We start from the raw sequence: 26,540 nt of genomic DNA, 5'->3' as shown, positions 1-26,540 counted from the left end.
CCTCAATTAGAATAAAAGGAAATGAAATAATGACCATGTTTTCTTGACTTCTTGGGCACTGCTATTTTAAGGCCTCACTATAGTCCTTCTCTTTGACATTAGCAATCAATCATCATGAGGATTTTAATGATGTAAGCATATATTTTGCTTAAATAACTAAATTACTGCCAGCATTGAGGTCAAAAGGTCGAACTGATTAGGTCCTTATTTTGGGAAAATGAAACAAGAGCAAAAAAAGAAAAATCAATATATTTAATGTTATGTTAATTCAGTCAACAAATATATAATGAGCTCCTTCCACATGTGGAGTTATGTTCTAAGATACAGACTACAAGTTATTGTCTAGTGACAGAAGACCCAACATATAACAAGTTGAAAAGTAGATTGTATTTTGAGGTATTTCTTTCATTATCATAGGCTGGAGAGTATAGATGCCCTGGTTTAAATGACAATATTTCATATTTACATTAAGATTAACTCTTAAAGATAAGGTCTTATATTTGAAGTCCTTTTTTAGTGAACTATATAGCATGATTTCCTCTACTGTCTAGGTTTATTTATAGCATTCCACTGTGCTTGCCTTCTGTGTGCTGTTGATAAAGACATTGATATTTAGCATATTTCTTATTTCATACTCTGGGAATGAGTTCATTATTATGATTAAATATATGATACAGATGAGAGTAATAATAAAGGGAACATAAGCAAATGATCCTTAAAGGCTAGATGAAAACCACTTCTGTCCTTTGATTCTTCCAACATACTTAGTTTGCCTCTTGTGTTTATCCACCATGGGTCATCATGATGCACACATCACTATGAGCATAGGCTCATTTATAAGCATCAGCAGGAACACTAGTGATTGTTTTTTACTTCAGTGAAGTCTAACACTAACATTTTCCAGTAAGAAAAAATGTTTTTGAGATCTTCTCAGGGAACTTAACCAACGATGGATGATGGCCATGTAAGGTTAGCCCAAAAAATCCCCAAAGGAAAAATGAAGAGTATGGCCAGCATTTCCAGCTAAGTTGAAATTATGCTGGAGTGAGGTTCTGCCACAGATGTGAAGAGATTCAGAGATTCATGATAGGGACATCAGGAGGGATCCACAAATAAAGCAGGGACCTTCGGAAGGGCTTTCAAATAGAGTTCAGAAAGGGTAACACCAAGCCCTATGGTCTAATAGTTTCATTCTGGAACGTGTGCCCAGTGGCTTTAGCCTCTGCTAGTTGATCAGCATCACAGGGGAAATGCCCCAAGTTCCCTTGTGACAGCTCAAGAGCTGTTCCCCACGCTCTTGTGACAGTGATTGCTCAGGTAGAAGTCGTTCTAGAATGTTTGCTGAGGCATAGCAATAAGGGAGAAGCAGGAAGAGCATGCCCTAAGCATGCCTTCTAAAAGCTCTTGCACCAAATTTAGATTTTCCAAAGTAACATTTCCTCCATTCTACATAGCTCAAGGAAACAAACAAGCAAATAAATAACAAAAACCCACAAACAACAACAACAACAACAAACAATGAAAACAGCATTCTAAGCACTAATGGAAGAGAAAGTTTATATGTAAGCTAATATTGATAATAACATAGCTAATCTTGTTATCATAAGGCTGTTCGCTGAGCCAAGAGTCTGTCTCTTTTATGTTTAGTGCCAAGAAAGTTGGCAGAATGGTGAGGCAAACAGGAGAGGTAAAGGAGTGAGAGATGGTAATAAAGATAATGGCCCTGCAGTAAATATCCTGTATGTATGTAAATATCCTTCATGATTAAAGAACAACAAAAGAAACAACTGATATAAAACAGAAATGTCTACTGAAAGACTCTGTTATGCTAATGAGAGGAAAGAAATTAAGGAGGGGCCAACCAAACAGTGTAGCATGGATAGTTAGTGCTGGGTCAGGCACTATAATAACCCGGGCATCCAGACACAGTGTGCACTTGGGAAAGTTAATTCAGCCACTGGGCTGGGTGCTGCAGCAAAGGCCGTACAATAATCCCATCCTGTCTCTAATCTGCCCACACCAGAGAGAGAGGGAGAGAGCTCAAGGGGGCAACTGCATGTCTTCAGTAACCAGGCAGACCATAAAAGAAGAGAAAAATACTAGAAAATCTTCTCTAGGAGTAGAAAACTTCATGGTTCCTATGGTTATCTTAAATGCCAAACATTCAAACTTTTAAACAGATGAGGTTTTTGGCGTTTTATCACACTATCTTCTCCCACCGTTTCAAGACAAAGGAAAAAGAGGAGTGAGGGGAGAGGCTGGAAAGTCAAATGGCAAACAGCAGTGGTCCTGGAAACTGCCCATATGGGACAGCATCCTTTGAATTACAGCGACTGTCTAGCAGGATTGCCAGGACTCACTGTGCACAGGCAAAGAGCTGAACAGAAGCAGAGGGCACAGCGCAGGTAATGGGTTCTAAATTCCTCTTAGTCAAAATGACTTCTTTTTCAAATTAGAAATTGATTTTTTTGGGATGGGGGACAGCAGCTCTTTCCAGGCTTCTGGCGAGAAGCAGCGAGGCATGCAGACAGACATGTGCGGGAGGAGCTGAGAGCTCTACATCTTGATCCATAGGCAGCAGGAGACTATGTCACACTGGCCAGATGAGCATATATGAAACCTTAGAGCCCACCTCCAAAATGACACACTACCTCCAACAAAGCCACACTTACTAAAAAAGGTCACACCTCCTAATAGTGCCACTCCCTATGGCCAAGGATTCAAACACATGAGTTTATGGTGGTTCAAACCACCACATTGTACTTCTTGGTCCTCAATGCCATAACATAATGCAAAATGCATTTAGTCTAACTTCAAAGACCCCGTAATCTATCACAATCTCAAGAATGTTCAAAAGTCCAATATTCAAAGTCTCTTCTGAGACTTATCCAATTTCTTAACTGTAATCCCATATGTCTTAGGGTTTTACTGCTGTGAACAGACATCATGACCAAGGCAACTCTTCTTTTTTAATTAAAATTAATTAATTAATTAATTTTTATAGACAGCCATTGAACATGAAATTTGCTTAAAATTCTTCCCTGCTCATACGTTTAATGCCCTGTCCCCTGTTTAACAGCATTAGTAGTCACAATACACAACACTGGGCTGGAATGCCATTCTTCTACTTGGGGAGACTTCTACTGTTGTATCTGACTAATACATTTTTTTTCACTTCTTTTATTGGATATTTTCTTTATTTACATTTCAAATGTTATACCTTTTCCTGGTTTCCCTGCAGAAAGCCCCTATGCCATACCCCTTCCCCTGCTTCTATGAGGTTGCCCCTGAATCCCTGCCCTGGCATTCTCCTACACTGGGGTATCCAGCTCTCACAGGAAGAAGGGTCAATCCTCCCATTGATGCCTTACAATACCATCTTCTGCTACATATGTGGCTAGAGCCATGGGTCACTCCATGTGTACTCTTCGGTTGGTGGTTTAGTCCCTGGGAGCTCTGGGGTGTCTGGTTAGTTGATATTGTTCTTCCTATGGGGTTGTAAACCCCTTCAGCTCCTTCGGTTTTTTTCTCCTACTCCTCCATTGGGAACCCCATTCTCAGTCCAGTGATTGGCTGTTAACATTTGCCTCTGTATTTGTCATGCTCTGGCAGAGCCTCTCAGAGACAGCTATGTCAGGATCCTGTCAGCATGAACTTCTTGGCTTCAGCAATAGGGTCTAGGTTTGGTGACTGTATATGGGATGGATCCCTAGGTGGGGCAATCTCTGGATGGTCTTTCCTTCAGACTCTGCTCCATACTTTGTCTCTGTATTTCCTCTTGTGAGTATTTTGTTCCCCCTTCCAAAAATGACTGAAGCATCCATACTTTGGTCTCCCTTCTTCTTGAGCTTCATGTGGTCTGTAAATTGTATTTTGGGTATTTCAAGCTTTTGGGCTAATATCCATTTATTGGTGAGTGCATACCACATGTGTTCTTTTATGATTGGGTTACCTCACTCAGGATGATATTTTCTAGTTCTATCCATTTGCTTAAGAGTTTCATGAAGTCATTGTTTTTAATAGCTGAGTAGTACTCCATTGTATGAATGCATCACATTTTCTGTATCCATTCCTCTGTTGAAGGACATCTGGGTTCTTTCCAGCTTCTGGTTATTATAAATAAGGTTGCGATGAACATAATGGAGCATGTGTCCTTGTTATACGTTGGAGCATATTTTGGGTATATGCCCAGGACTGGTATAGCTGGGTCCTCAGGTCCCAGCTATGTCCAATTTTCTGAGGAACCACCAGACAGATTTCCAGAGTGATTGTACCAGCTTGAAATCCTATCAACAAGGGAGGAGTGTTCCTCTTTCTCCACATCCTCACCAGCATCTGCTGTCATTTGAGTTTTTGATCTTAGCTATTCTGACTGGTGTGAGGTGGAATCTCAGGGTTGTTTTGATTTGCATTTCCTTGATGACTAAGGATGTTGAAGATTTCTTTAGGTGCTTCTTGGCTATTTGATATTCCTTAGTTGAGAATTCTTTGTTTAGCTATGTACCCCATTTTTAATAGGGTTATTTGATTCTCTAGAGTTTAACTTCTTTGTATATATTGGATATTAACCCTCTATCAGATGTAGGATTGGTAATGATCTTTTCCAATCTGTTGGTTGCCATATTGTGACCAACTCTTATTGCTTACAGGTTCAGATTCAGTCCATTATCATCAAGGTAGGAACATGGCAACATCCAGGCATGCATGGCACAGGAGGAGCTGAGAGTTCTACACCTTCATCTGAAGGCTGCTAGCAGAATACTAGCTTCCAAGCAGTCAGGATGAGGGTCTTAAAGACCACACCCACAGTGACACATCTATTCCAACAGGGCCACACCTTCTAACAGTGTCAATCCCTGGGCTAAGCACATACAAACCATCACACTGTATAATATCAAAATCAAAACTAGACCACATACTTCCAACACGCAGTAGCAAAAGATATAGATTACCATTAAACCAGCTAGGTAGGCTCCAAACTCTGCATCTCCATGACTGATGAAAATGCTCTTCAGATTTCCAACTCCTTTTAGCTTTGTTGACTGCAACACACTTCTTTTTCTTGGATTGGTTCTATTCCCTGTTAGCAGCTTTTTGTGGCAAGTATCCCATGACTCTGACATCTCCAACATTTTGGGGTCTCCAAGGAAATTCAGGCTTCACCCCTGCCACATGCCCTGGCCTGTGACTACTTTTCTTAGTCATGGAAGAATATTTCATAACCCCTTTCTTTCTAGGTCTTCATGCAAGGACACCTCTGTCATATATCTGGCCTCAACAACTTTCCTTAGTAATGAAGGGAAATTCTATATTCCCTTTCTTCTATTCTTGACTCTAAAGCCAGGGCCATGTTGCTGAAGCTGCCAAGTTCTGCTACTTGCTGTGGCTGGAACATGGTCTTCTTATTCTATTATATCTTCACCAGCTTTCTGTTTCACTGCCTAAGTTTGGCTGTCCTGGAACTTGCTCTGTAGACTGACCTTGAACTCAAGAAATCTCCATTCCTTTGTTTTCTGAATGCTGGAATTAATGGTGTACACCACCAATCCTAGACCTAAGCTTTTCTTTAATTCCTTTTCACAAGATGGAAGCTTAGTTCTGTGGGATCTTACCCTGAGGCCACCACTCTCTTAATTCTACTTAATATCTTTAATCTGTTTATTTCCTTGGATACAGGATTTAGCCACACTCTGTTTTCTGATTCCTCCTTTATCCTCAAACTGTACATTTTATATTTTTCTTGCTTAGTTTGTAAAACGCACTCTTCATAAGAGTAAACCACAGGACAGAGTCTCTACTAGAGACTCTGTAATTATCTCAATTTCTTCATCTTAGGCTCAGGTAGACTCTTCAGATAAGAAGGCAGCCACATTCTTCAGTAAAATGACAAGAATAATCCCTAGGCAACATTCTAAAATTCTTCTCTGAAACCAGGGTCCACAGTTCAAACCACCCTCAGCATCATTGTCTTTCATATTCTTACTAATATGACTGATTAAAAATGTTTAAATGGTTCAACAGTTTTCCTTTTCCAAAGTCCCAAAACCCACATTCCTCCAACCAAAATCATAGTTAGGTCTATCAGAGTAATACTCTAGTCCCTGGTACCAACTTCTGTCTTGGAGATCATTGCTCTGAAGGGACATCTAAACTAAAGCAACTCTTATATAAGAAAACATTTAATTGGCACTGGCTTATAGTTTCAGAGATTCAGTCCATCATCATCATGGCAGGAAGCATGGCAGTCTTCAGGCAGTCATGTGTTGGAACAGGACCAATGCATCTACATCTTAATCCACAGGCAGCAAAAGAGACTGTCACATTAGCCATATATGAGCTCACAAAGCCTGCCTCCACAGTGACATACTTCTTCCCACAAGTACACACCTTCCCCAACAGAGTCACACCTCCTAACAGTACCATTCCTTACAGCCAAATATTAGAACACACCAGTCTATGGGGGCTATCACCTACAAACCACCCTACTCACAGGTTAGTACCTAGGGCTATCTCCATCACCCTAGAACACAGCAATGCGTGCAGCAGTTGTTGAAAGAAGGAAAGGTGCACATACATTTTCACAAATAAATAAGCTCATGTGAGAGTCGTAGAATTATAAACCTCTAAAGAGTAGGTCGCTCAACATTAGCAAAAGAGCTTGCCTGTACAAGAGAGCATGTAAGAAGAAGAAATCAGGATAATAGTCCTGAGGAGGGTGTGAGCAGAGGTAGCTTATGTCCTATACATCTGTCCACAGGAGACTCATCCTTTCAAGTCAGTCCTTTTTAAAAAAAAAACATTTATTTATTTTATTGACATAAGTACACTGTCACTGTCGTCAGACATACCATGAGAGGGCATTGGATCCCATTACGATGTTTGTGAGCCACCATGGGGATGCTGGGCATTGAACTCAGGACCTCTGGTAGAACAGTCAGAGCTCTTAACCACTGAGCCATCTCTCCAGGCCAAGTCAGTCCTTAAGGCTGTTGGAATAGACTGCACAGGCATCACTCCAGGACCAACTGGGAAACACACATCTCTTTCATTCATTATTTCAGAGTTACTAGTAGTGTATTTCCCTTTAAAACCTACACATAAAACAGGAAGTATTATCAGCACTTCAAAGAGTGCTAGGTACTATTTGTTGAGACTTGGGAAATAGGGCTTTAGTTACAATGTGAAAGTTGCTCATGACCTCTCCTCCATATTCCCTACATTATCGGTAAATTATGAGGCCTTACTTTTCCAGGAGAGATTTATGTTCAACTCTTTATTACTCAGATTGAGAAAAATCATTTGGTATCTACAACCATACTTACTGCTCAATTCAGCTTCTAAAAGGAGGGCCAAACTGGACAACTTCTCATATCAGTACTCTGAGAGAAATAAATGTAGATGTGACTTGAGAATGTAGTAGATGGGCCATCCACAGCGTTCCAGGCATATGTTTATCTGATATGCTAACTGCAGCTCAGCAGAGTGGATATCTGTGCTGTTCACTGGATTGCAGGCACCAGCCACCTTCCGCCATCCTTAGCAACTTCTCTTTCTGTTACTGTGACAGTACACTCACCTCTCTGGAGTCTGCATGTGTCATTCTGTTGACATGTCCATTGAATGCCATTCTCCACGTGTGACTGAAACTCAACAGTTTTCTTCTCCTTCTGGTTTTGCGCACTGTTTGGAGAGTCTGGGCACTTTCTGAAGGACGATGAGGTTCCACGCAGCCATCCATCACATTTCGGCTTCAATAAACTGAAAGAGGAAGCATGAATGGTCTATGGAGGCACAGGGAAAGACACAGAGCACATGCACATATTTGAAATCAGCACGAATTGCAATACAACTATGACAGTAAGAATCATTTTCTTACTTGAATATTTTTTCTGAAGGTATATTTTGTGTCTTGCTACAACGATTTTGAAGAACAAATTATTTTAATTTGGAGTTTTGCAAAGGAAACTTAGGTATCTAGGGCCAGTGTAGCAACTGGAGGCAAATGGTAGTTAAATACCAAGGTAGGAAACATTTAAGCTAACTTTATGGTCTGGGATAGATTAGCAGAAGAAAAGTAAAGCAATGAGGGATCAAAGACTGTCAGAAAAGCAAAAGAAAATGAAGCATTTAATTGTGTAAGATAAATCAAAAACAAAGAAAATGAACATGAAAATCTCTGGTGTGATGTATGTGGGGAACGTGAGACAGAGGCTAAGACAAAGAATCAGGAGTACAAAGGCAGGGCATAATGGAACTACAGCAAGTGACACAACCTTGGCATACAGTCACCTGTGAGTCACTTTAGAAAGAGAGAAAAAAGAACACAACATCTTTACCTAATCATGGACGGACCAAGCACACATGGATGGCAGGGTCACCAAAGGATGGCAGGAGTGTAAAAACACAATGACTTTGAGTGGCATGTCAAAGCCTTACAGAAATAATGGTGGAAAACAAAGGGATGGGACACACTGAGAGTCACACAAGGAGGCGGGTTTGTAAGAAAAATGCTGGCACGCTTGCCTCTGTGCTTATCAAACGTGACAGGGAAAAGGGCCTCTGTCACAAACAGTGTTCTCAAAAGAGTGCTGATTTTAGGCACTGACTCATAGCCTGGTGGTGAATTTAAATTATCTAGAAAAGTTTATGACTTCTGGAATCTCACTCACTCACACACAGAGTCCTGTTTCCTTCCTGACTGCTTCCCTCTCATGTTCTCTTTTCATTTTAAAACCTCCCCAGGGCATTCTATAAACCCTAAAGCAAAGCTGTACCTACATTAGTAAGATGCTAACTGCTAAACAATCTGTTCTTTTCCCTTCCCTTCTCGTTTTTCCTTTAGATTTACAAACCCACACACCTAAGGAGCTCCAGATTTCATTAGATTATGTGATGGTCTTTTTTTATTGGATACTTTTATTTACATTTCAATGTTATTCCCTTCCACGGTTGCCTGTCCATAAGCCCCCTATCCCATCCCCCATCCACCTTCTATAAGGGTGTTCCCCTCCCCAACCACACCCCTCCCCACCTCCCCACCCCGACATTCCCCTACACTGGGTGGGGGAGTCCAGCTTTGGCACGACCAAGGCTTTCTCCTCCCATTGGTGCCCAACAAGGCCATCCTCTGCTACATATGCACCTGGAGCCATGGGTCAGGCCATGTGCAGTCTTTAGGTAGTGGTTTAGTTCTTATGGGGTTGCAAGCCCTTCAGCTTCTTCAATCCTTTCTCTAATTCCTCTGATGAAGATCCCATTCTCAGTTCAATGGTTTGCTGCTAACATTCGCCTCTGTATTTGTCATGCTCTAGCTGAGCCTCTCAGGAGACAGATACATACATATATATATATATATATATATATATATATATATATATATATATATATATATATATACACACACACACACACACATATATATGTTAGTATGCACTTCTTTGCTTCAGCAATATCGTCTAGGTTTGGTGGCTGTATATATATATACATATACATATATATATATATGTATGTATGTATGTATGTATGTATGCATGCATATATACAGGTTGGATCTCCAGGTGGGGCAGGCTCTGAATGGCCATTCCTTCGGTCTCTGCTCCAAACTTTGTCTCCATATCCCTTCCTGTGAATATTTTTGTTCCCCCTTTTAAGAAAGACTGAAGCATCCACACTTTGGTCGTCCTTCTTCTTGAGCTTCATGTGGTCTGTGGATTGTATCTTGGGTAAATCGAGATTTTGGGCAAATGTCCACTTATCAGTGAGTACATACCATGTGTGTTATTTCTGTGATTGGGTTACTTCACTCAGAATATTTTCTAATTCTTCCCATTTGCCTATGAATTTCATGAAGTCATTGTTTTTGGTAGCTGAGTAGTACTCCATTGTGTAGATGTACCACATTTTCTGTATCCACTCTTCTGTTGAAGGGCATCTAGTTCTTTCCAGCTTCTCATTAGTATAAATAAGGCTGCAATGAACATAATAGAGCATGTGTCCTTGTTATACATTGGGGCATCTTTTGGGTATATTCCCAGAACTGGTATAGCTGGATCCTCAGGTAGTACTATGTTCAATTTTCTGAGGAACCTCCAGACTGATTTCCAGACTGGTTGTACCAGTCTGCAATCCCACCAACAATGGAGGAGTGTTCCTCTTTCTCCACATCCTCCCCAGCATCTGCTGTCATCTAAATTTTTGATCTTAGCCATTCTGACTGGTGTGAGGTGGAATCTCAGGATGTTTTGATTTGCATTTCCCTGATGATTAAGAATGTTGAACATTTCTTTAGGTACTTCTTAGCCATTTGATATTCCTCAGCTGAGAACTCTTTGTTTAGCTCTGTACCCCATTTTTAATAGGGTTACTTGGCTCTCTGGAGTCTAACTTCCTGAGGTCTCTGTATATATTGGATATTAGTTCTCTATGTGATGGTCTTTCTTAGTTCTTCGTTCTGGGCTCCAACTACACAGCCTCTCAGTTGATGCAGCTTAACTTGCAGGGATCTGTTCAAAGAACTGCAGGGCTGGTTCTAAGCAGCTAGCGTCCATTTCAGTGTCCAGCACAGAAAGATGAGAAAGAAGACGTACACCCTGGACAACCATCTTCAAGTGCACTGCCTTCTCACCTGCATATAACTGGGTTTTCTAAGATATTTTTTATGTGGAAATGAGACCTTTATATAGTCTTGGTATATGGTCACGTGTGAATCACTTTAGAATTTCCTTCTCACTAACACTTATCTTTGAGTAATTTTTAAAAATCGCAAGTCATGGCAGTAAGTGGGAACAAAATTCTTGTGAAAAGTGTTTATTTCTCAAGGGGGGAAACTTTAAAATCGGAGAGGAAGGGTGGACTGTAGAGAGGAATCCTACTCAAACATGAGCTACTGCTAAGCAGAGCAGGACAAAGAAGAAGAAGAAGCAGGGAAGAAGTGCTCTTATGTCCCTCTGTGTTCTAGAAAATAAAGGAGATCTGTCCTTCTCCTCTCCTAGGGAGAATAAAAACTGACCACTGAAGACAATCTCAGACCTCCAGATGAAGCAACAGGATTTATAAGTAACATTTATTTATCTTTACTCAGTTTGTGCCCCTCAGAAATGCAAAATTCCTTTTCTTCTGGCTTATCATTTGTCTAGGATTTTATCGTTCTTTGTTGAAGACAGCTGAAGGTAGAATTGAAGATCATCTCTGAAAATGACTCATCCTGTGGGTGTGTCTCATATATGAAAATATGCATACGATAACATTTGTGTGGCTTTTCCCTTGCTAATCTATATTTTGTCATAGGAACCAGCCTCAACTATAAAACTATAAAAGATGAAAAATTCTTTATGGAACTCTCACCTACCCCACCTGGGGTATCTCTTTGAGATCAAGTTTTACTTTATCACGTTCATTATGGAAAATAACAGATTGATTTTTCAAATATTGAGCTGACTATTTCTAGGATAAATGTTATTTAGTCAAATTCTATAATACTTTTTATATACCTGGATTGGATTTGTTAACATTTGTTAAATATATTTTTTAACAATATTATTTGGAATTTATGCTTACGAGGAAGGTTCATCTGTCATTTTCTTTTCCCCTTATCTTGGTTTGGATCTCACTAAAAATAAAAGAAAAACTTCCTTTGGTTCAAGAATTCTCAAAAAAAGATAGGAAGGGAGATTTTCCTCAATAAAGGGCATCTGGATTATTTTTATCTTTATCATTAATAATTGAGGTTGATATTGACATCTAAAGGTTAGAAGTCAATAATGCTCCTAAAGAACCCACAGTACACAGAACAGATACCATAACAACAAAAAGTTATGTGACAGAGAGTTCATAGCGATGAAAGAATCCAAGAGTAAACAATAATACAACCAATTAGAAAGAAATCAATATACAACCGTGTAGGACTTAGCAACCCTTCTCTGTGCTAATTCTCAATGCCACTCATCCTAAGTGTCAAAGGCATAGACTTAGAACTAAAAGGGAACATTCAACTACCAAACACCCTCAAGCTGAGAGTAAAGGGGCAGAAGTCAGCTTACCATGTAAAAGGAGCCCAAAACACATCAACCTAGACATTCTGATCCCTGATAAAGAAGACTTCACACCAAAGTTGCAAGAGATAAGGAAGGCCACAACAAATTAATGCAAGAAACAACCCAAAAAGAAACTATAACAATTATAATTGTTCATACATCACATATTGGGGATCCTCATTTAATAAAACACATACCAATGATATTAAAGGGCAAAGATGGGCTAGTGAAGATTACTCAGTGAACAGATGGGTTGCACAGTTAGAAGACCCTGAGTTTGATTTTCTGTGTAAAAAGTTGGTTGAAGCCATGCCTATATTTGTAACCCCAGTGTTGTGGTGGATGGGGAGATAGACAGGAGAACCTCCCAGGATTTGCTGGCTACAGGGCTGGCTCCAGTTTCAGTGAGAGAGCCCTTGTCTCAAGGGAGTAAAGTGAAGAGGATACCTAACTTACCCCTCTGGACTTGGCGTATGTGTATATGAGTGAATGCATCTGCACACACATATGGGCATACAACACACATGTCTATATGCCTCTCGTATATACACATACACATGTACACACAGAGAAACAAATAAAAGATAGGTTTTTATACAATAGTGCATGACTTCAACACCATACTGACTAAAATCAATAAAGAAACTTCAGAGTTAATATGTAACATAAACCTAAAGACTCAGCAGATACTTATAGAATAATCCATTTAATAGCTGTAGAATACACATCTTTGTTTTCTCAGCAGCACCTGGTGCCTTCTCTAAAACAAAATAGGATTCAGTTAATAAAGCCAGTCTTAGTAGATACAAAAAAAATCAAAGCATTGTTTGGTATTTTACATACCATACTGGATTAAAATTAGAACTCACTAGGAAGGGAAACCATGAGAATTATAGAAATACTAGCAGATAAAACAATATAATCCATCTCCACTTTTTTCTTTTATTTTCAAGATTATAATATCATTACAACATTTCTCCCTTCCCTTTCCTCTCTCTAAATTCTCCCATTTATCCCCTTGCTCTGTTTTAAATTCATGACCTCTTTTTAAATTATTATTACAAGTATATAGGCATATACCTATTTTCCTAAACATACCTTACCCAGTTGGTATACTGCTACTTGTGTGTTTTCAGTGCTAACTATTTGATATTGGATTAGCAATTGGTATTGTCTTCCCTGCAGCAGATTATTTATCCCACTCTCAGCATTCCTTAGTTTCTTGTAAAAAAAAATATACTCTTGAATGACCATTTGTGAGCAAATTCCCATTACCACATGTCAAATACTCTTGCCGTCATGTTTTCTCTACCATGATGGGTACCTTTTCTTTATACCTTTAAACTAAGAGTTATAATAAATCTTTCCCAATACTTAACCAAATTTATGCAACAGGATACATTGTTTTATTTCATTACTGAAATAAAAATAGTAACTAACACAGTTTAGTTACAATCTCTTGACTTTATTGTGGTGTCAAAATGCACATACACATACTATTTTGTGCTTTTAATATGCCATTTAATAATTTATATTATATTTAACATTTTATTATAAAGTAGGTTTGATAGTAGATGATTTTTCCCAGGTAACAAAAAATATCCAGAATACACTTTTTAGGCTGATAAAGCTAAGTTTTTTTTTTGTTTGTTTTGTTTGTTTGTTTGTTTGTTTGTTTGTTTTTTGGTTCTTTTTTTCGGAGCTGGGGACCGAACCCAGGGCCTTGCGCTTCCTAGACAAGCGCTCTACCACTGAGCTAAATCCCCAACCCCATAAACCTAAGTTTTGATCCTTGGTATGGTAGGTTTATTAAGTATATCTTAAAAGTGATAATAATGATAATTATTTCTTTTATGAGTAAAAGCTACAGAGCTTTTTTAGTTATTTATCTATGTATTAAAAATTTAAGGCTTGTTTTATTTTAATGACTGATCTGTGTGAGGCCACAGCCAGGCCACTATATACAGACAAGAGAGAAGCTTTATTTTTTTGGTCTCTCCCTCCTTGGACAGAGTCTGATGATCTACTCTTCCATGGTCTGAGGTGCTCCTCTCAGGTCATTTGTGCTTCATTGGTCTTAGACCTCAGCCTGGTTAGCCAGGATTTTCTTGCTGGCCTTGTCTGCCTTCAGCTTATGAATATGCCCCGTTGGAACCTGTTTGTTTTTTAATGCAGTCCCTTTGACCTTCAGGTACAGGCTGTGTGTGATACACATGGCAGTCAATCTCAGAATCCCTGTACCCCCTGAGAGGCCAGTGCAGGATTCCTATTCTTCCCACTCAGGCTAACTCCTCTGTCATTAAGCACTAGTAGTACCTGCCCTTTCTGCTTCCCCGTGCCCATAGGCCTGCATTCTCTCAAGTTAAGGTGTATTTCCAGCAAAGAGTCCCAGGATGGACAATAATAGGCTTCTGGATGAGCAGCCATCTTTGACCAGCTTTCGGGAGTAGGCATCAGTGAGTTCATTGTTTCCTTGGGGTCCAATCAGACCTCCTTTTTAGTGCAGCAGAGGACAGTAGAGCAAGCCTCTTCTGAAGACTGAGTGACTCGTGGCTGCAGATGAAGCAGGGAAAGGAAAGAGCGTTTATGTTTTCTATTTTGAAAGTGGCAGGAGAGAGGAACTCCCCTAAGGTTGACCTCTGGCTTCCACATGTGAGCTGTGGGCCATGTGCCCTACCCCATATTATTCATATACACTCATAATGAAACAAAGAGCTAACCAGAAGTTTTAGAGGTGAAGAGTATAGTGGCTGACTCAAGAGCTCAAAGAATGGCTCAAACTTGCAGAGGAATGAATTGGTAAACTTGCAATTATCCAGGCAGAAGAGAAAATTACTCTGCTTCTAGAAGACATAGTTTATTAAGTGCTAGGCATGGAGTACCTTCCTACTAGTTATTGGTCAGGGAGCTCCCAGAGGTCTCCAGAATGCACAGGCGATGGCCACTGCTTTCGGTTGCTCCTCATTACTGAGTGGTAGGACCACTGCTACCACACTGCTTATTTTGATTGCAGGATTTACAGATACTGTGGGGGTGTGGATTAGGAAATGCACCCCATAGGCTCAGACATTTGAACAGTTGGATCCCAGCTTATGGTGCTGTCTGGGGCTTTTTACAGGCAGTATGTCACCCAGGGAGGGTCATGAACATTTATAGCCTCACTGCTTCCAGTTTGCTCTCTGCATCAGGTTTGGGGCTGAATATGTCATTTCTTAGCTTCCTGACCTGGTCACTTGCACTATGCCAGCCCTGTCATTATGGGCTCTCACTCTGGAACTTTTCATATAAAAAATTTAATTTCATTCATGTATATAATGTCATCATATCTATGTTCTCTCCCCTTTCCCCCTCTAACTTCTTCCTTCATGTTTTAACAGCCTTCCCTATTTCACGTCATTTTTTGGTATTCTACTAAGTCTACTTAATGTTGCCCCTGTGTGCACAGATGTATAGTCATCCACTGGAGCATGGGAAAACTACCAGTGGCCGTATCTTCAAAAAAGGATGATTATCTCTTTCTCCTAACAGCTATTTAATGTCAATAGATACCAAGTTGGGAATGAGCCCTGGAGATCATTTACCCATCTATACTAGTGCTGAGTCCAGCACAGTCTTGGTGGGGAGAGAAAGACATGGTTCTTGCCTCTGGGCCAGGGCACATAGGCCTCCAGGGATGTGGGTGTCTGCCCTGGTATTAAGGCTTGTTTGTATAATAATGTACATGTTTTACACTCCTCCTTTAAGGAAAGTCCTGATAATTAGCATGAGTCTGGAAGGTGAAGGTGTGCCTAAGGTCTTAGCAAAATGGAAAAAGATGGGATCATCAGGACAGCCCTTACAGCTATGGAAAAAAACTCTTAACAACATCAATTAGAAATAGATAATTTCTCAACTATGCAAAAAATCAGGATGCAATATGAATTACACGAGGAGCCTCAGGAATCTAAAGAACAGAGGCAGCTGCACTGTGAGCTGCACTGTGAGCTAGCTTGTCTGGAAGTTTCTAAGGAAGGAAAGTAGGTTTACGTAAAGTATGGTGATTGCAGATCCCACCCAGGTAAGTTTTTTGTTTGGTTGTGCTTACAAAGGCAAACAAATCCCAAGGTTCAGGATCAGCCTGGGGCAGAGCAAGGTTAAGACCAGGTGTGGTAGAAATGGTAATTTCTGGACCAGGTCCCATTCTGTATCTGTTTAACATCTGTGTTTAACCAAGGCAGGCAGATCTCTGAATTCTTTCGCAAAGTTAAAAGGAAGTGTGTGCTTGCTGTTGCCCAAGAATTAAAGGGCTGAGGCCAATGGATGCTGACTCATAAGATAATCAAAAGGAAGCCTGGAGTAAATGACTGGATTGGTATGTAAAATAAAAGGCTAGGTTTATGATCTGCAGAAGAAGACTGATTTGGAGAATTGTTTAGGATAGTAAGAGAGAACTGCTTGCAGAACTGGAGCTGGGAATACCAAGAGAAAGCTGTCTAGAGAGAGCTGTCTGGAGATCTCCAGAGAAAGCAGGTCAGAGAACGAAGGAACACAGAGAAAAGCAGGGTGGAAAGCTGTGTCCAGCAGAACATAAGCCTCTCACTTTGGCCCATGAATTGAGTCATTTGTTTTCACCACTCCCAGACATCCATCCCTTCGTTAGAGCTGCTCTCTCAGCTAATGCTGGTCCTTGGCTTACTGGGCTTCTAGCATGTCTTGTGTGAGTGAGCAGAGCTGCTGTGAGTTCATCACTGAGACCATCAGGTCAAGTCTAGAAGACTTGGTTTTGTTTTACAGCATTCATATCTGTCCGGCAGCTCTTACACTCTTTCCTGCCTCTTCTTTCAGAACATTCCCTGAGTATTGCTGATTTGGGGGCTATTAATAAGGATGTCTCCCATTGAGGCTTAAGTACTCAGTCCCTTATTCTCAGCACTTTCTAGTAATGCATCTCTCTATTGACTGCTGTCCACTGCTCAAAGAGGCTTTTCTCACCGTGGCTCGGAGCAGCCCAGGTCTTGGTGCTAGAAGTTGGGCTCAATGGTTTATCAGGTAATCAAGTGGTTATATGATGATGGTTATAAAACAAAATCTTAATGAATGAGCAGCCAGGACGCTTCAGAAGAGATTTGTAGACTGCAATTAAAACTAGATGGCAATTTTAGAACTGAAGATTATTGTAGCTGATATAAATATTAGAATTGTAGATGAAAGCATAAATGTTAAATACATTTTTAACAGAATAATAGAAATGACTTAATTTGGAAAACAGAAAAACATTTTTAAAGGAAACCAAGCAGACTCTCTGGAATCTTAAAGGCAACCCAAAGCTGTCTAGGAAGAATATTCTGAAATCTTAAAGAAGAATACATGAAAATGGGGCAGAACAAACAACTCAAGAAATGTGCCCTAAAGGTAATGTCAAAAAGGGCTCTAGACCTGATTTAAAACAAAACAAAACAAAAACCCTTTGATTTAATTGTGGCCCTCTAGAGACTATTAACCACTGGCCTGAGAGGACAAGGGGAGCAGAGATGGGTGGGAGGTGGCTGGCAGGGTTCAGACAGCCATGAGCACCAATTGCCTGACTCTGGGGATCAGCTTCAGTGAGACAGCTCAACCTTATTCAGGGTAAACAAGGGCTATGTAGATCTTGGGGCACATGTAGGAATTCCCGGGGTAGATATACACTATTGGTTAGGGCAGGAATACTGCATTTACATGAGGAGGAATTTCAAGAACCTGCTAGGCACATTCTTGTGGGAAGAGAGAAAGTTAAACCTGTGATCTGACAATAGGCTCCCTGGCTTTCCTCAGAGGTCTTCTGGGTTTCCAGCAGGAGGGGTTGATTGGTCATAACACAGTATCTAGTTATCATTTGGTGGAAAGGACTGAGTGGGACTTATGAAGTGAGCAAACAAGCAGCACCTGCAGGTAGCTCTGTGCAGGGTCATCCTCTACGTAAGGCCTGGCACTTGTGTTTAGAGACACTCTCCTAAGATTAGGCAGAGGAAGCCCCCTGAGAAAGCTTGGAGAGCTTCTCCAGACACAGTGGGCTGCAACTTTAATACCAAGGCCTTCCTACCCTTAATAGTCAAATTGAGTAAAAGCAAAGATAAAAAAATGCTCGATTCGAGAAATGTATTAGTAACATGTAGAAGAATGATATTACAGATGATCTAGTAACATCAGAACAGTCATGGCCAGAAAGCAGACAACTCTGTCATCTCAGAAGTTTACTTCTCATAAAATGTCCCTCAAAAAGAAAAAAATAATATTTTAAAATTAAAAACGGAAATTTTGTTTCCAGAACACCTGCAGTACAAGAAATAACAGGATGTTTTTCAAGTTGCAAGAAAAATGACACCAGATGGAAATTTGGATCTATAAAGAGAATTAGGAACATCAGAAATAGTACATGCGAGGATAAATATAAAAGGCTGCAATTTAAAAAAATTTCTTTTAAAGTATGGGAGTCCTCAAAGCTAAACTGATAACACAAGCTTACATGTACTGAGAAAATATATATATATATATATATACATATATATATATATATATATATATATACACATATATAAAAATAAATGAGGACAGTACCACAGGTAACAACAGGGAATTAAATGTACTGATACAACAAAAAATATCCTACTGTCTACACAAAGTGTCCCAGCATTACTGGTACACAGTCTACTCTAAGTTAGGGAAGCGTTCTGAACTGGTTACACAAACTATCAAAGGGAACAACAGCTGGGGAGGTGACAGAAAAAGGATCCTCCTCCTTTCCTGGAAAAAGAAAAGGAAACAAGCTGGCTTGGAGGTTCATGTCTGTAAACTCATCACTTGAGGATGGTAAGGAAGGGCGATTTTCATGAGTTCCGATCTAGCCTGTGCTACAGAGTAAGATCATGTTTCCAAACAGAAAAGGGGCGGAATGAGCAGCCCCTTCCTCGTCAACATCAGCTTAACTTTAAATGCATTATGCACATAAATTAGCTTTTGTCCATCTGCTGTGCAGAAAGTTGTTTGAATTTATCTTTGTAGGGCTGGGGATCAAACCCTAAGCCTTACACAGGTTTGCGAGCTCTCCGTCAATAATTAATTGATAACCTCTAGGAAAAGAAAAGTTAGCTTTCTTCACGGGAGTCTCACTGGGATACAAACCCTACTTAACAGCAGGCCCCATCTCCAGCATTGCAAAGCCAACAAGAAATGAACTCAATTGTGTTTTTGGAGGTATAGCTCATTGCTTTACCTGTGCATTTTTGAAACCTTACAGGTCTTTTGCTTATGTATTATGGCTTCTGATTTTATTTTTATGGGTTTTCTCTGTGTTTGAATGTGTCTCTGTGTTTGTATGTGGTTCATTTTTTTCTAGTCATATATCAGAATATATTGTATGAAAAAAATCTATTTTCAATTAAAATAGAATATAAATTAAGGCAATATCAGAACACACAAAAATCATAAGGACACATGCATCTAAGACAATGCTTTTAAAACAGATGTAGTGAAACCTGTTAAGACTAAAGACTAGAGAAATTCACATTCTATCTTGGAATTTTAGTCTTCTTTTATTATCAGTTGATAAGACAAATAAGACAAAATTTCACTAGACTGTGAAAGAACAAGCCCATCAGCCTTTAGTCAGCTTGTGCAGATCACTGTACTCAATGGCAGAATGAACTCTTAGAAATGCATGTGCAGTGTTGCCTAATATATACTATATTAGCTTACAGATAAATTTCATATATTTCAAAGAATTTAAAGCTAATAGAATATGTAATTTATCCACAATGGAGTTAAACCAAAATAAAAGTCAACATGTCAGAAAAATGTGATAGATGTTTAACACACTCCTAAATAATCCCCAGGCTGAAAAAAATAAAACAAAACTGGAGACAAGTTGGTATTTAAAAATAAAAAATAGCTAGGTCTTGAGGTGCACCACACCCAAGAGCTATAACTTGCTCTTGGCTCCTGCGCTCCATTTTCAGTCTCACAGCTCTGCTTGTATTTCCTGAGGGAAAGCTTGCAGCAGGGGCAACCCCCCCAACACACCTGCAATTCCTTGCCTACCAAGTCCCCCTAAAGAATATCCAACAGGGGTAAACAGCACCCTGTCCCCTGCACTCCATTTTTTGGCCTTCAACTCTGCCTGCATTGCCAGAGGCGTGATAACACAAGGGACAACCAGATGGCTAAAGTTTAGTGTAAGAAGACAGTCAACAAGAGCCAGGGCAGCCTGGCCCCACCAAAGCCCAGCTATCCCAGTAGAGCAAGCTCTGGATGTACTAACACAGCTGAAGTACAAGGAAATGACCTTAAATCCAATATTATAAAGATGATAAAGACCTTTAAAGAAGAAATGAGTAAATCCATTAAAGAAACAGGAAAATTCAAAGGGGTGAAGGAAATGAAGAAAATAGAAATAGAAGCAACAAAGAAAACACAAACTGAGGGAATCCTGGAAATGAAAAACCTAGGTAACAAAGAGGAACTACAGATGTAAATATCAACAACAGAACAGGACATGGAAGAGTGAACGTTGACACAGAAGATACACTTGAAGGAATTGACACAACAGTCAAGGAAAAGTTCCCTGACCAAAGACAGAGATGCCTATAAATATACCAGAAGCTCACAGAACACTGATTGGACCATAACAGAAAGTCCTCCTGTCACATAATAATCAACCACTAACATCAAAATAACAGGAATTAACATCATTGAACTTTAGTATCCCTCAACATCAACAAACTCAATTCCTCAGTAAAAAGACAGACTATCAGATTGGATGTGAAAATGGGATCCATCTGTATATAAGACATACACCTCTACATCAAAGTAAAGGGCTAGGAAAAAAAAAAACCTGCAAGCAAATGGACCCAAGAAGCAAGTTGGAATAGCCATTCTAATATCTAATAAAATATGCTTCCAACCAAAATTAAATAAAAGAAATGAAGAAGTATTGCTGTAAAATTTAAAAAAGGGCGTACAACCTGGTTCTTGCAAGTTCCCACTCCATGCGGGATTTGCACTCTCTTGCTGTATCTCTGTTAAAGCTTTCACACACTTTCCCATTGACAGTTGTTATCAAGTTGTTATCACACATCGTGTTCCATGGGCTACGCCACGCTAGCCCCAAGCATTCTATAGTCTAGCACAACTTCCTGTTACAGACTCTGTTCACATTCTCAACTACCCAGTGAAATCATTACTTAGCAATTGGGACCCAACAACCAGATGTATGTGTTAAATGCTCAATGTACAATACAGCCACACAATTAACTTACAACCAATTGATAAGGATATAAACCGCTCATCTAGATAAGATATAGTTTTCACATCTAGATACACAAAAGCCCTGTACACATCCACCCCTTAAGAATAGTCATAACGACTGTGAATGTGTAGTGAGAAATCTTAACATTGGCCTCCATCTTCACCTCAGCTGCTCCCCTCTCACGCTCCAGTCTCCTCCTCTTCTAAAACTTTTCTCCTGCCCATCCTTCCTTCTCATCCAATGACAGGCCTCAGACTACCCTGTACCTGCCTTCACCTGCATAATGGCATTAACCTACAGAAAAGGACACTTCATGATAATCAATGGAAACATCCACCAAGACGACTACTTAACTTTGAGTAGCTATACCCCAAATGCAATGGAACTACATTTCTAAAAGAAACATTACGAAAGCTTAAATCACATATTGAATCCCACGGATTAATAGTGAGAGACATCAACACCCCCTTCTCATCAATGGACAGGTCATCCACACAGAAACTAATGGAAATTATGACTCAAGCAAACTTAACAGAACATTTCACCCCAAAACAGGAGAATATACACTCTTCTCAGTACCTCACAGAATCTTCTCCAAAACTGACCATATAGTCAGTCACAACACAAGTCTCAGCAGAGACAAGAACGCTGAACCCCCTTTATCTTAGCACAGCGCCACGGGTTAAAGCTGGACTGCAAGAACAGAAGGAACAGAAAGCTTACAAACTCATGGAAACTAAACAACTCTCTACTTAATGACCTCTGGGATAAGGAAAAAAATTAAAGACTTATTAGAATTCAATGAAAATGAAGGCACAACATATCCAAACTTATGGGACACAAGGAAAGCGGTGCTAAGAGAAAAGTTCATAAAACTCAGTGCCTTCATAAAGAAACCCCACACTACCAATGTAACAGCACAAAGCTCTAAAACAAGAAGGGGTAAACATACCGCAAAGGAGTGGACAGCAGGAAACAATCAACTGAGGGCTGAAATGTCTAAAATATAAAGAAAGAGGACAATACAAAGAGTCAACGAAACCAAGAGCTGGTTCTTTAAGAAAATCAACAAGATAGACACACCTTTAGCCAAACTAACTAAATGGCAGAGGGACAGTACTCAAATTAACAAAATCAGAAATGAAAAGGGATGCATAAACAACAGAAACTGAGGAAATTCAAAGAATCATTTTACCTTATTTCAAAAGCCTGTACTCCATAAAATTGGAAAATCTAAACAAAATGGATGGTTTTCTAGACAGATACCACTTACCGAAGTGAAATCAAGATCAGGTAAACTCAACAGTCCTATAGGCCTTAAGGTGGGTGGGGGGAGTCCAGGGATTGATTGATGAAATTCTCAAAGAATAAATAAAAAGCACATTTACGAAGAAACTAAGCAGAATTATAAGTAGAAAATATTTCACTAAAAGAGTCTGAGATATATAAATATCAACAGCAGATGTTTCCAAAATCACATTGACTAAGCTAACTGCATAGGCAGGCACTGCACACGTGCTCTGTACCTAAGTTAGTTGTCAGCTAACCGTTTTTCTCTGTATTTCTTACTATCTTTAGAGTCCAGCTGAACTATCCACAGAATTCACTAAAGAGTATAACATTTAAAGACATGGGATAGAATTATTAGGAATTATTACTTAGCATTGATTGGAGCGATTAAATTGATAGAAAATGATCAGATGAAGATATTAGAAGAAATTAAAGCTACAATATTTAGAATTGCTACATCTTAGACTCCCTCAATTTACTAAGTCAGACCTCTTGCCTCAGTGTTATAAAACACTACTAAATGGGAAGCCGAGAAAATCTGCTTTGGAGTGGAGAAGACCAAACCAACATCTAGAGCATGCACAAGTTTCCTTTCTCTTTTGCCCATGTCTCATGTCGCAATAGTCTGCTCTTGAGTGAAAAATCTTAAATGTCATTCAGGACCAATTGAAAACCACTTGTATTTGCATTCCTTAAAAAGCAGAAAAACATTAACCTTTTGTTTTATTGAATTTAAATGCCAAGGAAATGCTGATGTAGTCTTGGGAGACTGAAATACTTTTATAAGGAAGAATGGATGTCATTTATTAACACAAAGAACAATTACTTGAGAGGACGCCTTCTGACAAAAAGCAGATCGGTATTCTCATCATAGAAAAGGCATTATGAAAAAAAATCTACCCTAGACCTCTGAGACTTGAATAATTTAAAGCTGCATTTGGTGCAATTTGAATTTTTCTTTAGGGAGGCAAAGTTAAATACCTTTAATTTGTTCTAATTATTTCAAATTTGCAAGTTAATTATGGCTGATCATTAAATAACAAAAAGGACTATCGTCTCCATAGAGTTTTACCTCCTACCCTCTGCATTACTTAAGCTAGATTTTAGTATGCATGAATTAACTTTCTAAATAATCACACGGTTTGACTAAATGGCTCAGTAAAATGAGCTCTGATCCTCAGAATAAGCATTAATGGACATTAGAAATGCTACTGGGACTCATGTTACTTACAAGTACTTTTAATGGAGCCTTATTTACTAATCTTTATGTACTGCTCAAGTTAGAATGCCATATAGATACATTACTCTGCTTTACTGGAGAAAAGTCCAATCCTGGAGACAATAAAAACAAATGCCCATTTAACACCAACTAAGTTCATGATGAAATTTATGCAGGGATGTGATGATGGGATTTCACTTGTTCTTGCTGTTCATCTCAGTAAATCAATCTAGGCCAGACTGACTGCTCCGTACGTAAAGGGAGTTACTGATACATTCCGTGACTCAGACCAGCAAGCACCCCTAGTGGGATACTTACATTCCATCCATTGCTTTGTAAGACACATTTGGTGAAGTTTTTTGCTTTCCAGCTTCTGGGTACCATTTCTAAGCATATTGGCAAATAGTGATCATGAAGCCAGATGTCATATAACCATATTGCTTAGAAATTTTCCTAAAAAGTTTCCCTAACTATCCTAAATATATCATCACATTCTTAGAGACCTGTGATTGAATAAAACATTTTGAGACCAAAAAACAAATCTGCAAAATAAAACCTAAAGAAATGTTCCATATACTCAAATATCTGCTTTCCTACTTCACAACCATCGATGTATCCACATCATTTTAATATAGCGAATACATTAAATCAGAGAGCCTACTGTATTCAGGCACAGAAGTACATGGTGGAATAGCTATCTTTGAATATTTATTATTAAACAAGGAGTAACAGATGGGTGAATGCATATACAGTTTAGTATGGTACTAGGATAATAATGTAAGTAAAATATCATATGTAGGAGAAAAACAGTAATAGGAAGCTTTGGAGAAGGGTGGAAAAGCAAAAAGAGATGGAAGTAAGAGAGGTCCTGAGGAGGAGTGGTAATTTCCTATGCAAAGCAACGGCACGGTCCCTGGTCCCATTATACAGCACTTCCATGAAGAGCTTCTGTCATGAGCTGGGGAGATGGGCTCAGCTCTGAGCACTCGCTGGTTTTCCAGCGCCTCCAGTACTTAGATTTGATTCCCAGCACCCACATGGTAGATCAGTTCCATGGGATCTCTTTTGGCTTTCACAGGGACCAGGCAAACATGTAGTATATATAGGCTATGAAGACAAAACATTTATGTATATAAAAGTTACAAAGAAGCTGGAAAGAACCCAGATGCCCTTCAACAGAGGAATGGATACAGAAAATGTGGTACATCTACACAATGTAGTACTACTCAGCTATCAAAAACAACGACTTCATGAAATTCATAGGCAAATGTATGGAACTAGAAAATATAATCCTGAGTGAGGTAACCCAATCACAAGAAAACACACATGGTGATAAGTGGATATTAGCCCAAAATCTCGAATTACCCAAGATACAATCCACAGACCACATAAAGCTCAAGAAGAAGGATGACCAAAGTGTGGATGCTTCAGTCCTTCTTAAAAGGGAGGAGATATGGAGACAAAGTTTGGAGCAGAGACTGAAGGAATGGCTATTCAGAGCCTGCCACCAATCTTAGACAATATTACTGAAGCCAAGAAGTGTATGCTGACAGGAGCCTGATATAGTTGTCTCCTGAGAGGCTCAGCCAGAACATGACAAATACAGAGGTGAATATTAGCAGCAAACCATTGAACTGAGAGTGGGATTCTCATTGGAGGACTTAGAGAAAGGATTGGAGGAGCTGAAGGGGCTTGCAACCCCATAAGAACTAAACTACTACCTAAAGACTGCACATGGACTGACCCATGGCTCCAGGTGCATATGTAGCAGAGGATGGCCAATTCAACTTTAAAGTGTTCATCCAGATACAGGCCAGTGACCTCACATGCTATTTAATTAGTGCAGGTCTGATTTTTAGAGACGATGTACTTTACACTTAAAGCCATTTCTAGATTTAAGTTGGCTTCACTAAAGAGAACTTCATTAATACATTTTTCATTAATTTATTCTTTCATATATTACATCCCTACCACAGTTTCTCCTTCCTCCCTCATTAATACATTATTTTAGGTATGTAAAGATCTTGCAGCAGAAACTGAAAAGTTTTGTTTGTTTCTTTAATGAATGATAATGATTATAGGTCAAGTAAAATACGTCTGCAGCAACCACCAGATTGTTCATTCCGAGTTCTGCCGTTCTATTCCCGGAATGTCTTCATAATTCTATTAAGTTGTCAACAAATAAAATAGCTCTTAAGTTAATGAATGATTGAGCATAGAAGGGATACTATGTAACATTAAAAAAAACATTCAAAGATTAACAGATGGGAAGATGACCTACTTTGGACAGAGAACATGAAGGTTTCAAGCTACATGTAACATGGCTCTGAGAACTAACTGTCATAATATCTAAAAGGTCTATGCAAGCTGTCAAGGCGAAAAGAAATTAAAAACAATCTGTAAAGCCACTGAACCGTAATAACAACTGGCCTGGTCAACCTTCTCCAACGGTATAATAATTGAGCCCTTATTTTGGGGGATACATACGTGTCTAATCGGACATAAAGTGCTCTATAGGACGGAAGTCATGTATGGTATTATGAAAATAGCCAAACTACTCCTGGCTAAAAAGGCAATAAAGTCTAGAGGAGAACCTATTAGTGCTATTTCCTCAGGCAATATAATTTGTAACTGTACCTCAAATACTCACTCTTACTTTTCCAGGTAGGTGAGCTCTCCCCCGTTATCTTATCTTTTTTTTTTTTTTATTAACTTGAGTATTTCTTATATACATTTC

General features: G+C 39.3%; 1 protein-coding gene across 9 annotated transcripts in view; it reads right to left on the bottom strand.

Annotated features, from left to right (window-relative positions):
* The window catches only part of Kiaa1328 (KIAA1328 homolog), a 294,734-nt gene that overhangs the window by 72,859 nt on the left and 195,335 nt on the right, over positions 1–26,540 (bottom strand). For all 9 annotated transcript variants that reach the window (XR_015642431.1, NM_001437308.1, XM_087593274.1 and 6 more), the window contains 1 exon segment: positions 7,577–7,758. Coding sequence is in view for 8 of the 9 variants with exons in the window: in NM_001437308.1 (NP_001424237.1) it covers positions 7,577–7,758 (182 nt within the window). In the remaining variant the exon portion in view is untranslated.

The sequence above is a fragment of the Rattus norvegicus genome, chromosome 18 (genome assembly GCF_021556685.1).
Source record: "Rattus norvegicus strain SHRSP/BbbUtx chromosome 18, alternate assembly SHRSP_T2T, whole genome shotgun sequence".
Taxonomy (NCBI): Eukaryota; Metazoa; Chordata; class Mammalia; order Rodentia; family Muridae; genus Rattus; species Rattus norvegicus.
This window is presented reverse-complemented; position numbering and strand designations above follow the sequence as displayed.